This window comes from Coenobita brevimanus, chromosome 98 (assembly GCF_032717465.1).
Source record: "Coenobita brevimanus isolate Jiangsu-jjx chromosome 98, ASM3271746v2, whole genome shotgun sequence".
NCBI classification, from domain to species: domain Eukaryota; kingdom Metazoa; phylum Arthropoda; class Malacostraca; order Decapoda; family Coenobitidae; genus Coenobita; species Coenobita brevimanus.
Window position 1 is genome coordinate 11,068,812 of NC_137051.1, and position 14,355 is coordinate 11,083,166.

Consider the following 14,355-nt stretch of genomic DNA (forward strand, 5'->3'; position numbering starts at 1 on the left):
AAAACAAAGTAAGACTGCTTTCACACGAGCAGTTTCTGCTGCCGCAGTTTTACCCGCTTGCTTGGATGTGTGATTTTGGTAAGCCCTTCGCATGGATGGTTTTAGCCACTGCATGTCAGTCTACTAGTGTCTCTTCATAATGGAGGACATAAGGAAGAGAGCTGCGTGTATTTATTTAATGAACAAACTCATGAAAAAAAAAAAAAAAAAAAAACAGACACTGGAAATTCTGGATCCATCCCTTGAACAGTTGTCGACTTCTGCAAGGAGCATTTTACACTCTGTATGAAGACATCAAAGCTGGTGATCCCATGACACAGCTTTGTAATATAAAGTCGTCAGTGTTCATAAAACATAGAGCTACAGGGTTAATAAGTCTGCAGTTATTTACACTAGTACATTTTCAGTATGAAGTTTTGAAAAAAATTATATATATACACTCAATCCTCGCAAATCACCACTGCCGCAATTTACAAATTCCGTGGTTTATGAATAATAATTCTTATGTGAAAAATGAATTTGGGTCTGGACTTTGGCCAACCACCCCCCACAGCACCCTACCTACACCTACCTAGGCACCATCAAACACAAACATACAAATTTAGGAATATTCAGTGCATGTATTTAATAGAAATAAGCAATGTTATGGGATCTCACCTTAATCCTCTGATGATATTGCTTAAGTGAATGGAGTGGGGTGGTGTTGGGAAGAACTTAGAACCTCTCAGCATGAGGTGGGGGTGCTCCCTTCTCAACACGACAAATGAGCTCCAAACGTTGACTGTACGACAACAGCGGCTGCTTCTTGATGCCATACTGCTTAAAGCACTTCATCAGTGGTTCGTGAGGGGCCATGGAAGGTAGGAGGCTGGGGGGAAGGTGCACAAAAAAAAGGCAGGTAGCTCTCGTACTACACGGCGATGGTCTGTAGTATGCGGACTGGCGGGAAGAACAACAAGGTGGCAGCATTAGTATGCACACTTGCCACCAGGGACAGGTGGTGATTGGTTGTTGGGTCGCGATTTTCAAATTGAATGCCGCGGTTTATGATTCTCCTCGGAAAAGGCCCACTTTGGTGCCTAGGTCCGCGATTTTCGTGACTTAACAGCGATATAAGGGTGCTGGCAGTCTGACAGCCACTTAGCCGTGATTAACAAATCCGTGATTTATAAACATGCGATTTACGAGGATTGAGTGTATATATAAATACAGTGCACTCGCGTAACTCACGCACTACTAACTCGAGAATTATCTAACTCACGGTGTCCTTATCTAAGTCATCATTATCACCAAACTCAAGGAAAATGCTCTAACTCGCGTTTTTCCACTAGAAAATGGCTTATTTCTAAGGAGATGTTTAACTCACGGTATTGTAGCCGCAATTCACGACTGGAAGCCAATCATACTTAAGCACACAGTCCTTGTGATTGTGCAGCCATTCAAAACAATGTTTTCTCCACCCATGCCACCTACGCCTAATGGCCAGTACTGCAACTAGGACTACTAAGTGGGACTCTTAGTCTACATGTGTACACTTACCTGCGAGCTTCTTCCCTGCCTTTTTGTACTTTCCTGTTTTTTTTTTGTGTTTCACCATGGCTGAAAACAATCAAGCAAAGAGTTCTTCATCCAGGAAAGGACTGAAGCAGAAGCCACCACTGAGCTACACCCAGAAAATAGAGCTAATTCAGAGGATAGAAACTGGCGGGAGGAAGTCCAAGATAGCTATGGAGCTGGGTCTGAACGAGTCCACAGTATGCACTATTTACAAAAGTAAGGGCAAGATCATGAAGTGTGTAAAAGCTTATGGATCTGGGAAAGTGGATGGGCCCCGCTGCTGTCTGAATGAAGCCCTTATCTGGACAGAAAGATGCCTTGATATGTTCATCAACCGCCAAGACCTTCCACATTGTGGCCTGCAAACGCCTTGGTGTTGCAGACAAGCAGTTTCAAGTTAGTCCAGGTTGGTTTTGCAGTTTTCTGAAAAGGATAGGCATCAGGAAAATCCACGCAACTGGGGAGAGGGCATCGGCAGACACAGCGCAGCTGTGGAATTCCCCACAGAACTTAAATTAGTGATGGATGATGGTGGCTACACTCCAATAACAACCTTTAACATGGATGAGACCGGTCTACAATGGAAACTCTTGCCGTGCTCTACGTATATCGCCAAGCAGCAAAAGAAGGCTCTAGGTCGGAAGCCAGACAAGTCTAGGTATACAATCATCCTCCACACTCATGCTGAAGGCTTATTCAAGATGAAGCCATATGTCATTCATAAAGCTAAGAAGCCATATGCTTTCATGAACCTCCAGGACATGAGTGAGAGTCGCATGTACTGGAATCAGCAGGCCAAAGCATGGGCAACAAGCGACACTGTAATTGACTGGTTGGACCAGTTTGTCAAGGATGCACATGCCTTTTGCAGGAGCAAGGGCATCCCCTTCAAGATTCTTCTGCTGCTCGACAATGCTCCCTGCCACCCACGGCACCTTGCATCTTGCCACCCACAAGTGAAAGTTTTGTTTTCCCACCGAATACAACTTCACTGCTCCAGCCCCTCGATCAAGAAATTATCGCTAACACTAAGGTTATGCATCAGAAAATAATGCACCAGCACTTCCTGTCGTTAGATACAAGTGACACGCTTGAAATGGAGAGGTGCTGCAGGAGATCAAGGAGCCTGCTGTGGGTGACGGACAGGCAGACGACGGCAGCGAGGCAGCCAATGATAATGAAACTCCAGAATTTACCCACGATCTCAAAGCCCCTTGAGCAGTGCTGAATGTTGCTGAATTTTGGCGTCAATCTAACATCAAGCATTCTACTGATGCATTACTGAAGGCCTGGCGTCAAGTTAGTGTGGCGACAATAATGCATGCTTGGTGCCTTATCCTGTCGGACCAGCCTTGCCTGCCCGGACCAACACAACCACTCGACCAAGAACTGGCGCAGGTAGTGGAAATTGCTTGCCAGGTGCCCAGTTTTGACGAAGTTACGCCACAAGACGTAATGGAAGTTGTTAATGATCAGCAACAAGAGGCCATGGAGGCAGTGATCAGTGATATTATCCAAGATGATGAGAATGTGGCTAGGCCAGAAAATTAAAGGCAGGCAAATGTGGAAAATGTGGTTAAAACTTTTGATCCATCCAGGAAAGTGTGAAGTGCTTGCATTTGGGATATGGCCAAAGAAAAGATCAAAACACGAGATAGAAATGAAACAAGGTGTAATGAAATTGTTTAAATCTTGATAAGGCTGTTGCCTGTTATAAGAAAATGCATGACAGCTGTTTAAATCAGAGTCACCAGCAGTTGATCACACACTACTTAGCCCACCAACAACAACCTGAGCCACAGCCTGAGCTACAACCTGGCCCTTCCCATGCATATGATAACGACAGTGACACAGCTTCTGTTATCTCTGCAGTTGATTTTGAGGGCCTCCTCAGTGAGGTTGGCAAAGAAGCATTAATGCAGCAGCAGCATGAGGCACCGTAGTCTAGTGTGATGAAACCACTACCTGTCTCTCATCAACGTAAGCATTGTCATCAGTAGGATTAAGGTAAATCTATCTATCTATCTATCTATCTATCTATAGCCAGATGCCATAATCTCATAAGGGGTGGCCATTTCACTTTGAGTTATTTGTTTTACGGGGAGGGGCACTAATCCTCCACCAACCCACTTGTTGACACGTAGGGAGCACGTATGGTTTGGTTATATGGTTACCACCCAGCGTTGTAAATGGTTTCTTGGCTTACAGGAAACCATTTGGCTTGTCACTCAATGTAAAGCCACCTGTAAAGGAAAGAAAAGCAATAAGAAGTGACAGGAAAGATGGGAGAAATAGAAAGAGAGGAGGACAGGCACAGAAAAAGAATGATAAAGACTAAGGAAGAAGTAGCCAGCACTGCATCAAGTGAGAGGATGATGGTCGCAACCACCTACCACCAAGGAGAAAATCACTGTCGCCAATGAGCGTTAAAACCTCGTATTTACGTTAATGGAAGCAAGCTTGAGGGAAAAAACTCCTTGACAAAGGTGAAAAATCCTGTACTCAGGTCAAACTGAGCAAAAGTTTGCTACGTTTACATTAAAAACTAATTATTATGTAGCGTGGTGTATGTAATACATGGTGTAGGTGTGACAGTTGTAGTGTAACTGTACCTATGTGTATAATAATATAATACAAATTAATAGTAAATGGAGATGATGAGGCAGAAAAGAAAAGGTGGCAGCATCCAGCAGAGACGATCAGCTGATCTGCATGGCAAAACTGCTACACCTACCAACTGTACCTGCGAAATCAATCAAGGTGGAACATCAAAAGTGTCAGTGCGACAAACAGTTCGTATAAAATTACAATTTCTGTCTCTGCCTAGTATTCAGTACATATGCTACAAGAGGTACACCATTATTTTCTTATTGGGTACATTATTAACCAGGAAACTTAGTCCTTGGATTGCTCAGATCTCTCAGAACTCTTGTAGTTTACTGGTTAAACCTACATCATTAACCAGGAAACGTGCTAGTCCTTGGATTGCTCAAATCTCTCAGAACATCCTGTTTACTGGTTAAACCTAACTTATTGACCAGGAAACATGCTAGTCCTTGGATTGCTCAAATTTCTCAAAACATCCAGTTTACTGGTTAAACCTACATTATTAACCAGGAAACGTGCAAGTCCTTGGATTGCTCAAATCTCTCAGAACATCCAGTTTACTGGTTAAACCTAACTCTACACTTATGATTAATATCGGAAAGCTGAGAATCCCTCCGCAAACTCGGGCAGGTCACATTTTATCACGCAACATGGGTATGAACACTCATGTGGATAATGTGTATTCTCCGGGAATCCTCAGAGAGGCCCACAGCTCGAGACACACCACAAGGTAATTCAGACAGCCTCAGATTGCCTCTATGGGGGTCTCAAACTTCCCCCTTAACCTACAATACATATGTATGTACAGGCCTTGGATGTAATGTGTCCTGTGGGGCTAATGGGCGAGACATCAGGTCTGCACCCACATTACCACTGCCCTCTCTCTCAACTGACTCAGAGATTATGGACGTGAATTCAAACGGTACAGGAAGGGCACATTCCTGACTGGTGGTACGTGACAAACTTTGCAGGAATGCACAAACCAATCTATTTCCTGTCCCATTCCTGGCCAGAAAAAGTCAGCATGGATATGGCCTTGGGTTTTCCTTTTGCCCATGTGATTGCGTGACGCTGCACAATGACCCCATCTAACACTGCTTGGCGATACTTAGCGAGAACGGCAAACTGCAGTTGAACCTTGCCCTGGGGTGTTTGTTACTCACGGTACAGCTATCCTTGTTTATGAAGGAACATGGCTCGACCTCCCCGTGAATACTTAATCATTTTACTTTTTGTTTCTTCCACATGGCAGCAAGTTGGGTCAGACTTGTTCTTGGACAACATCTTGACTACAAATCAGATCTTGTGGAGATGCAATGGTCACCGGGGTGGCATGGTTTGGAGCCTTGGCCATGGCTTGTGTTACTGCATCTGAAGTCCGAGTAGTAACGTCTACAGTGCAACTATGCTTGGCACCTGGTATGTTACCTATAATAAGGTCATTCAGAGGTTCTGGCATGAAAGCTGCAACTGTCGTATCAGGGTAAAATGAGGATGCCACCTGGATATGTGCTTCCGGGAACAATCTCGCTGATCCATCAGTGAGCTGAGCTTGGATCTGTCTACCTGTGTATTCTTCAGGCTGAACCAGACTCTGCCTGACAGAGCAACCTGAGGAACCATTGTCTCTCAGTATCTATATAGGAAATCCTCCCACAAACCCTGGCTGAACAAGGAAGGCACTGTTACCTGTGGGAGGGCCTGTGGAGGAAGCAGCCAGCCATTGATAAGGCTGCATAGCACACAACTCTGGAAATGTGGTGCCCTGATGACTAGATACCTGAGGAGTCGTATTCACCATCTGGGGAGTCGGAGCGTTGACCGCCTGTAGAGGAGTGTTGACGGTTGCCGGGGAACTAGTGAACCGTGGGGAAATACCTGTACTGGTGGGGACAGCACCACCGTGAGCTTGTTTTGGAATGAAAGCTGCATTTGCCTTCTGCCTCCGATACACTAAAGTTGATTGTCCTGACTGTCGATCACGTGGCTGATACTGTTGTTGGTTAGGATACTTGTTGTACCCCTTCCAAGCAGGTTGCTGAACATTCTGCTCATTTTTCTGCAATTTGTTTGGACCACGGCCATTATTCTGAGAATGGCCTTGATGCTGGGGTTCTCTCTGAGATGGCGTTCCAGACTTGGCAGTATCCTTCCTGTTCCATGATTGTTGCTTACGAGTTTGGTACCCATACACAGTGAAGAATGCATCAGCCTTTTCCACCATTTGGCTGGCATCCCTTACCTGACAGACATTAAGCTGAGCCATAAGCTCAGCAGGCCATGACTTTTCTAGCTGTGTGCACAGCATAAGGTCAGTTATCCCCTCTCGCATTCGAGGGGTCTCATCTTTCTCCATCAACTCATCTAAGTAAGCAGTAAATGCTTTTCAATATTGTTTATTATCATACTGGGATATGCAATGTCTTTTACTATTGTTTATTATCATTATAAGATATGCAGTACATACTTCTGGGACAGGATGTTAAGTGTTACATTGTGTTAAGAGAGGTTCCGGTAATGTTATACAGTAATCCCTGTACTATCCGGACACCCATTTTCTGGACATTGTGGGCCTGGACCTTCAGAACCCAAAACTGGCCAAAAAAAGAAAAAAAATCCCCCCAAAATCCTAATTTTTTCCCACCCGTAATCTGAAATTGCCGCGCGGCGCTGAACAGCTGTTACACCATGGACCCTTCACCCCTTCCTTCCTCCCCCCTCCCCTGTCAGGGTTGCCATTTGGTACTTTTCATTACCAAATGTGGTCCAATTTGGTAATGAAAAATTCATTTGGTAATGAATCAGAATAATGCAATACCAAACGGATTTTTCACATGAATGAGGATCTGGAATGGATGAGAGACTTTTTGAGAGACAGACAAATGAGGACAGTAATAAAGGAAAAGATGTCTGGATGGAGGGAAGTAACAAGTGGAGTCCCTCAAGGCTCAGTGTTGGCGCCAGTAATGTTCCTGATTTATGTAAATGATATGGTAGATGGAGTGAACAGTTATGCGAGTCTGTTTGCTGATGATGTAAAGATCTTGAGGAAGATAGAGGTTGAGGAGGATTGTAAAATACTGCAGGAGGATTTGGATAGGATACACAATTGGAGCCGGACGTGGGAAATGAAATTTAATGTAAAGAAATGTAAAATATTGGAAATGGGTAAAAGTACCAGGAGACCATCACTAAATTATTTTTTGGGTAATGAATTAATCACAAAAAGGAGAGAAGAGAAAGATTTGGGAGTGCTGGTCCAAGATAGTTTGTCACCAGAAAAGCACATTAACAAGATAGTTGGAGAGACTTATAAGCTCTTGACTAACATAAGAGTAGCATTTCATTATATGGATGAGGAAATGATGAAAAAATTGATAGTGGCCATGATCCGCCCCAGGTTAGAATATGCAGCGGTAGTGTGGTCCCCACACAAAAAGAAAGATATAAACAAGATTGAGAGAATACAAAGAACAGCAACCAAGATGGTCCCCAGTCTGACAGACCTGTCATACAGAGAGAGGCTGGAAAAACTGGATTTGCCTTCGTTAGAGGAAAGGAGAAAGAGGGGAGACATGATTGCGGTGTTCAGGACCATGGTGGGAGTAGATAAAATTGACAAAGAAGATCTGTTTGTATGGGATAAGAGAGCAACAAGAGGACATGGAATGAAATTGAAAAAGTCAAGCTGCTTGAAGGATATCAAGAAATATAGCTTTCCTTACAGAAGTATAGACTTATGGAATAGCCTGGACAAAGAGATCGTCCAGTCTAAAAACATAAACGAGTTTAAAGTTAAATTCGACTTATTGAGAAACAGCGACGGAAACCCACGAGCATAGTACATTCCGTATATATCACAATTAGGTATATTCTTAAATATTTGGAACGACTTAGACAAAGAGGTGGTGCATGAGAAAAACATTCATGTGTGTAAAGGTAGACTTGATAAATGTGGATATGGAGACAGGACAACACGAGCATTGCTCAATTCCTGTATACTACAAATAGGTAAATACAAATAGGTAAATACAGGATGGTGATGGTGGATTGTTTGCTCTCTCTGATTAATCTCCTAGCCTATATAGCATGAAAATAATCAACATGCTGTTAATTATAAGAAGAGTGATTACATGCATTTCCACTTGTACATATAATTAGTGCACAATAAATGCTAGCTTTATGAATTTGGCAATGAAAAGTTAAATTTGGTAATGAAAACTGAGGAGTTTGGGAATGTGGCTGTTGCGATCTGGCAACTCTGTTACCCCATCATCAACAGTCACAACCTAACTCCGATTGAGAGCAGATGCATATCGTAATGGAAGCCACATGTGCTCGTTTTTTGTGAATAAACAGTGAATAAACTGCAATACCTCGCCACTAGACCACACGAGAATTTACAGTGTTGTGCAGTGTTAAGAAATTAGAATTAAGAGTGCAAAGGATTAACTGTGGAGTGCAAACTGGCGGTTGAAACTCGTGTGGTGCAATTAACAATGTGCAGTATTAAACAATTATAATTCACAGTGCAAAGAATTACTGTAAGTGCTGCACAACACTGGATTACTGTACGTGCTTCAAGAGCATTTTCACCACTGCCAAAGCCAGAGAAGGCAGCCACAGACATGCTGTAAGTACCCTGGCTGAGGTACAGCCACTTCTAATTCCTCATTCTTTGGTTCCTTTTCATTTATTTCATGCTTTATGTCCATTATTGGTGTGAATAGGGTCTTAAATAGGTTTATATATGTGCTATACATGTCTGGTAGGGAGTTATTTAGGTGGCTTTCAAAATTAGGCTGGGTTAGGGTCCTTATGTACCAGTCCAGGAGCCAGGGCCCCACTTTCCGGAGGGGACCACTTTCTGGACATGCCATTGGCTCTATTACATCGGATAGTGGAGGGATTACTATGTGTGTATATATATATATATATATATATATATATATATATATATATATATATACTGTATTATATATTATGAATGTAGGGAAGAGTAAAGTGATGGTCTCTGAGAAAGGTGAAGTCAGTGAATGAACAGCGAGGTTGGATGGTGAGGAATTAGAAATTGTGAGTATGTTTAAGTACTTGTGTAGTGTGATGAGTAAGGATGGAGTTTTGGAGGGTGAAGTGCTTGAAAGGGTGCAGCAGGGAAGAAAGGTTGCTGGTTCTTTGAAAGCAGTGATAAGAAACAGGGAAGTGAGCATGGAAGTGAAAAAATTACTACATGACAGTATTGTGATACCAACTCTAACGTATGGAAGTGAGGCTTGGACGTTGTTGGAAGGACACAAGTCAAGAGTGAGAGCAGTGGAAATGAGTTATTTAAGAGGAGCCTGTGGAGTCACATGGAGAGACAGGCTGACGAATGATGATATGAAGGAGCGTTGTGGTGTGGATGTGGATGTGATAGGAAGCGTTATGAGGAACACACTGAGGTGGTTTGGCCATGTGGAGAGGATGGAGGGTGAAAGACTGACGAAGACAGTGTATGTGAGTGAGGTGGAGGGGGGAAGAGGGAGGGGAAGGCTGAGGATGAGATGGAGGGATGGGGTGGAGAGGTATATGAGAGAGGGGGGTGTGAGTTGGGAGCAGGGCAGTGAAATGGCAGGGGACAGGGCAACTTGGAGGCGATTTATTTGTGGCCACCCCAAACGGGATTGAGGCGTCTGGCAATAGATAGATAGATAGATATATATATATATATATATATATATATATTTTCATGTGAGGAAGAAGGAACCAAAGGCCATGAGCCCACAATAACAGTTCCCTCCAAGAAAAAAGCAAAATACCTGAGAGAGCCAAATTCAAGATCCGATCAGTCCGAGATGCCTGGAAACACTGCGTTTGAAAGATTGGAGATCATGGGCAACAGGAAATACAGACAGAGGGAGACAGTTCCAGAGCTGACCTGTTGCATAAATGAAGGACTGGGAGTAACGGTTAATTCTTGCATTAGAGAGTTGGACAGAAAAGGGATGAGAGTTTGCTGCTAGACGAGTGCTATGCGCCCGTCATAGAGGTGGAGGAATGCATGCAGACAATTCAGAGGAGCAGTGACCATTAAAGTAGCGATAGAAAAGAGATAAAGATACAACAATGTGATGAAGAGACAGAGGCTGAAGGGAGTCAGTAAGAGGAGGAGAGATAATGAGACGAAAAGCCTTTGACTCCGCCCTATTAAGAAGAGCTGTATGTGGGAAGCCTCCCCACACATGAAAGTTGTACTTCACACAGGGGCAGATAAAACCCCTGTATAGAGTCAACAATTGTGCAGGGGTAAAGAAAGAACGGAGTCAGCTTAGCACACCCAATCTCTTGGAAGTAAATTTTACAAGAGATGTAATTAGATCTTTCCAAGATAAGTCCCAAGTAAATGAAACCCCAAGCATGTTCAAGGATGATGCAGGATTAAGCTGAATATTATTAAACATTAGTGGGTATACCTGTGGAAGATTTTGTCGGGTTGATAGGTGTAAGAACTGAGTCTTAGATGCATTAAAAACAACCAGATTATTTTTACCCCAGTCAGAGATACGAGCCAAGTCAGACACTAGGTGTGCCATAGCCTCATCCCTTATTTGTTGAAGTAACTGCTGAGATGGGCATTGCGGGAACCAAATGGAAAGGTGAAGGGTGGAGTCATCAGCGTATGAGTGGATAAGGTTAGATGTACAGCTTAAAAGGTCATTGATGAATAAAAGGAAGAGAGTTGGTGATAGGACAGAGCCCTGAGGAATACCACTGTTGATAGATCTAGGAGAAGAACGATGGCCGTCTACAACAGCGGCTATAGAACGACCAGAAAGGAAGCTAGTGATGAAGGCACAGATAGAAACCGTACGAGGGCAGTTTGGAAATTAAAGATTTATGCCAGACTCGATCGAAAGCCTTTGAGATGTCAAATGCAATGGCAAAGCTTTCGCCAAAGTTCTGAAAGGAGGATGACCAGGAGTCTGAAAGGTAGGTGAGAATATTGCCAGTGGAGCGTCCCTGACGGAACCAGTACAGACGATCAAAAAGAAGGTTGTGATAAGAAAGCACCCTTAGGACAAGGCTATTTAGCCACCTATGAATACCAGGCTCTAATGAGCACTGGGAGAAAGATATATTATATAGATGGTTTATTTTGTTTTACGGTATAAGGTAAATAACTACATTATGGTCAATGAAGTTAAAGTGCATTTAAATTACAAAGATCAGCTAGAGATTCATTGAGAATGTAAAAAATCAATGGGTAGGCCATCACACCTCCAATATTAACTACAGTACTATGAAGCAATTGTGTAGTTTTCAACTGCTTTTTTCTCTTTCCATACTCCTTTTGAAAGCATCCTTGGGAAGAGGGTATTTAGCCACCTATGAACACCAGGCATCAGAAGCTGAGGAGTGGATACATTAGTAACTGTCTTCAATTATCAAGCATCATGAGCCATGAAGACCATTGCTCTGTTCTCCCTCTGAAAATAAAATTCAGGTTACCAAACATAATCATGTTATGTACAGTATTCTGTACTGTACCTCCATAATTTCTTGTGACTTGGATAACTGCATTTCTATATACTCTGCCATTGTATTTTTTTTTTTTTTTTTTTTTTTTTTTTTCATGAATTCTGCTGTAGAACTGTCCAGTTTTTTTTTTTTTGTATGTGTCTAACACCTGTTTCACTGCTCATTCAATGTTCTTGGACTTATTCTATATGGAGCCAGGAGTGGCAAATGGCATGTTATAGACATGGCTCCATATGCTTTTTCCCTTTCTTTGCAGAATGTTTCTTAGAACTTTTTTTTTTTTTTTTTTTTTTTTTTTTTAAAGCCACCATACTATGCTTTTGGTCAAACTACTGGAAGCTACTGCCTTACTTCACTGCTTTGTTGAATTTCTGACTCTGTCAATTTCTACAGTTTTTGCCTATTCCTATTCCTACTTTTATCTCATGTACTGTTAGGCAGCCAAGGGTGACCCCTGCAGCGATTAAATGGTAAGCAGTTAGTCAAGGTGGCATTGGGGCCTTTGTTACTCTGCTCTCCTGCTGTCCATCTTGGCTATTCTTTTCATTGAGCAGTTCTAAAAGCAGAGAGTAGTGAGTGAAAAAACAGCTTTTTGCAGGACCAAGAGGCCAATTTCCCACTTATACTAAGCAAGGTATAGAGGCACTCTTTTAATCTGGCCCACCTCATGGGAGTAGGATCCCTGTTCTTTTCCATGTGCCACCTAGTGAGGCCACATATATCACTAATGGTGCTAGTCCTTCCATACAAATTCTGGTGACAATATGGCACAAGTTCAAGATCCACAGTCTGAAATCTTAATCCTTCAGAATGAAACAATGCATGATAGATTTTGGAGGATGACTGTCATAGTTTGAAAGGCACTGGAATTGGAGATTGGTAATGCAACCACTCCTTGGCTCTAGTGAATGCAGGATGTATTTTCTAGTCACATCTTTCAAAGTCTGCATAGTGCTTAAGTGGCTACAGCACCTTCCAACAGATGCCTCTAGAACTCACTTATAATGCATCCACTCATTAGCTCTAATAATTCTGGGATGACTTTTCCAGTCACATCTAATGTGTGCATAGAGCTGTAAATGGATACAGCCTCTTCCTATAGATACCTCTAAAATTCAATTACAATGCATCCATTCCTTGACTCTAATGAATCTGTGATGAGTCTTCTAACTGCCACTTCTAATGCCTGGCTGGTGTTTTAAATGGTTACAGCTTCCTCCTACTAGTGCCTCTACAACTAAGTACAAGTGAAGAAATGCCATATGGCTTTTTAAAAAGCTTTTTTGCTTTGTTTAAGGAGTGGAACTTCCAGAACTTGACCAAACCAAACATATTTTACCTCCAATTGTTCTGGCTTAGAAGGGATTTAATGTATGTAAACTATGGGAACATGGAAAGGAAAAGTTGTTTTCACATTCACAAAGCAAGAACTAAAGGTTAGGAGCAACAAATAACATGCTGACATACCTTTCTTTGTTTGCCCACTCATCTAACGAAAGGACCTTGACCAGAAGACGTCGAACCTCATTTGGTGCCAGCGCCTCTACAGTACCCTGCCCTTTGCACACATCATGAAGGTAGTAAGTCATTGCCTTGATCACCCATCTGTATGGAATGAAACAGTGCATCATCATCCTGATGCTGCTTTCCATTAATGAACGAGGTGATACTCGTACTATCAGCTAAGCACTAAAGGAGGGGAACTATAAACAAACCACAGGCTTGGGTTCAAGTACAGGCCACTGTATTTGAACAAGTACAGTACAAACCCTAGTAAAGATTTCATGTACAAATACTCTCTCCTCCAATACAAGTACTGTACTGAGCTTTGTACAGTACAGTATTCCAAGTCCAAGTACTGCTTTTCCTCTCCACTCAAGTACAGGTATTGAGATTTGCACAGTAATGTACTTGAGTCTGAGTACAAGTACTTTTATTCTTTAGATTACAATGTGATTTATCAGCAAGATTAAGTAGGATATACTGAAACTAATTTCAGTTGTGTTTATTTGGAAAATACAAATATCTACATCCACTACTTGATTAACCTTGATTAGAAACTAATTTATAATTTCAAAGGAGTTATTGGAAAATAATATGTTTGAAGGAAATCCTATCTGTCTACAGCCAGATGCCATAATACCATAAGGAGTAGCCACCTGACTCTGAGTTAGTTGTTTTACAGGGAGGGGCACTAATCCTCCGCCAACCCACTTTTTGACACATAGGGAACATGTTTGGGTTGGCTATATGGTTACCATCCTGTGCTGTAAATGGGTTCCTGACTTACAGGAAACCATTATTCTTATCATTCAATGTAAAGCCACCTGAAAAAGAGAGAGAGTAATAAAAAGTGACAGGAGAGTTAGGAAATACAAGAAGAGAGGAGGGAAGGCACAGAAAAAGAATGATAAATGTGAAGGAAGAAGTAGGTGGCACTACATCAAGTGAAGGAAATTAAATGGATAAAATAATGAAGCAACAAATATACAGTGATCCCTCGATTATCCAACATAATAGAGAAATCAGTACATTTGGGTACAGACAATGTCCAATTAGAGAGCAATACCCTACCTATCTATACCCTATCTATATGTACAGTACCCCTCCTAATTGTGGCAGTGGTCTTCAGTCTTTCAGTTATTTAGACATCAAAACACACAGGCGAATATT

General features: G+C 42.2%; 1 protein-coding gene across 1 annotated transcript in view; it reads right to left on the reverse strand.

Annotated features, from left to right (window-relative positions):
• LOC145414237 (putative phosphorylase b kinase regulatory subunit beta) overlaps positions 1-14,355 on the reverse strand; it is a 286,779-nt gene that overhangs the window by 25,453 nt on the left and 246,971 nt on the right. The window contains exon 21 of the mRNA XM_080283817.1: positions 13,150-13,287. Coding sequence (XP_080139943.1) covers positions 13,150-13,287 — 138 coding nt within the window. The remainder of the gene's footprint in view (positions 1-13,149; positions 13,288-14,355) is intronic.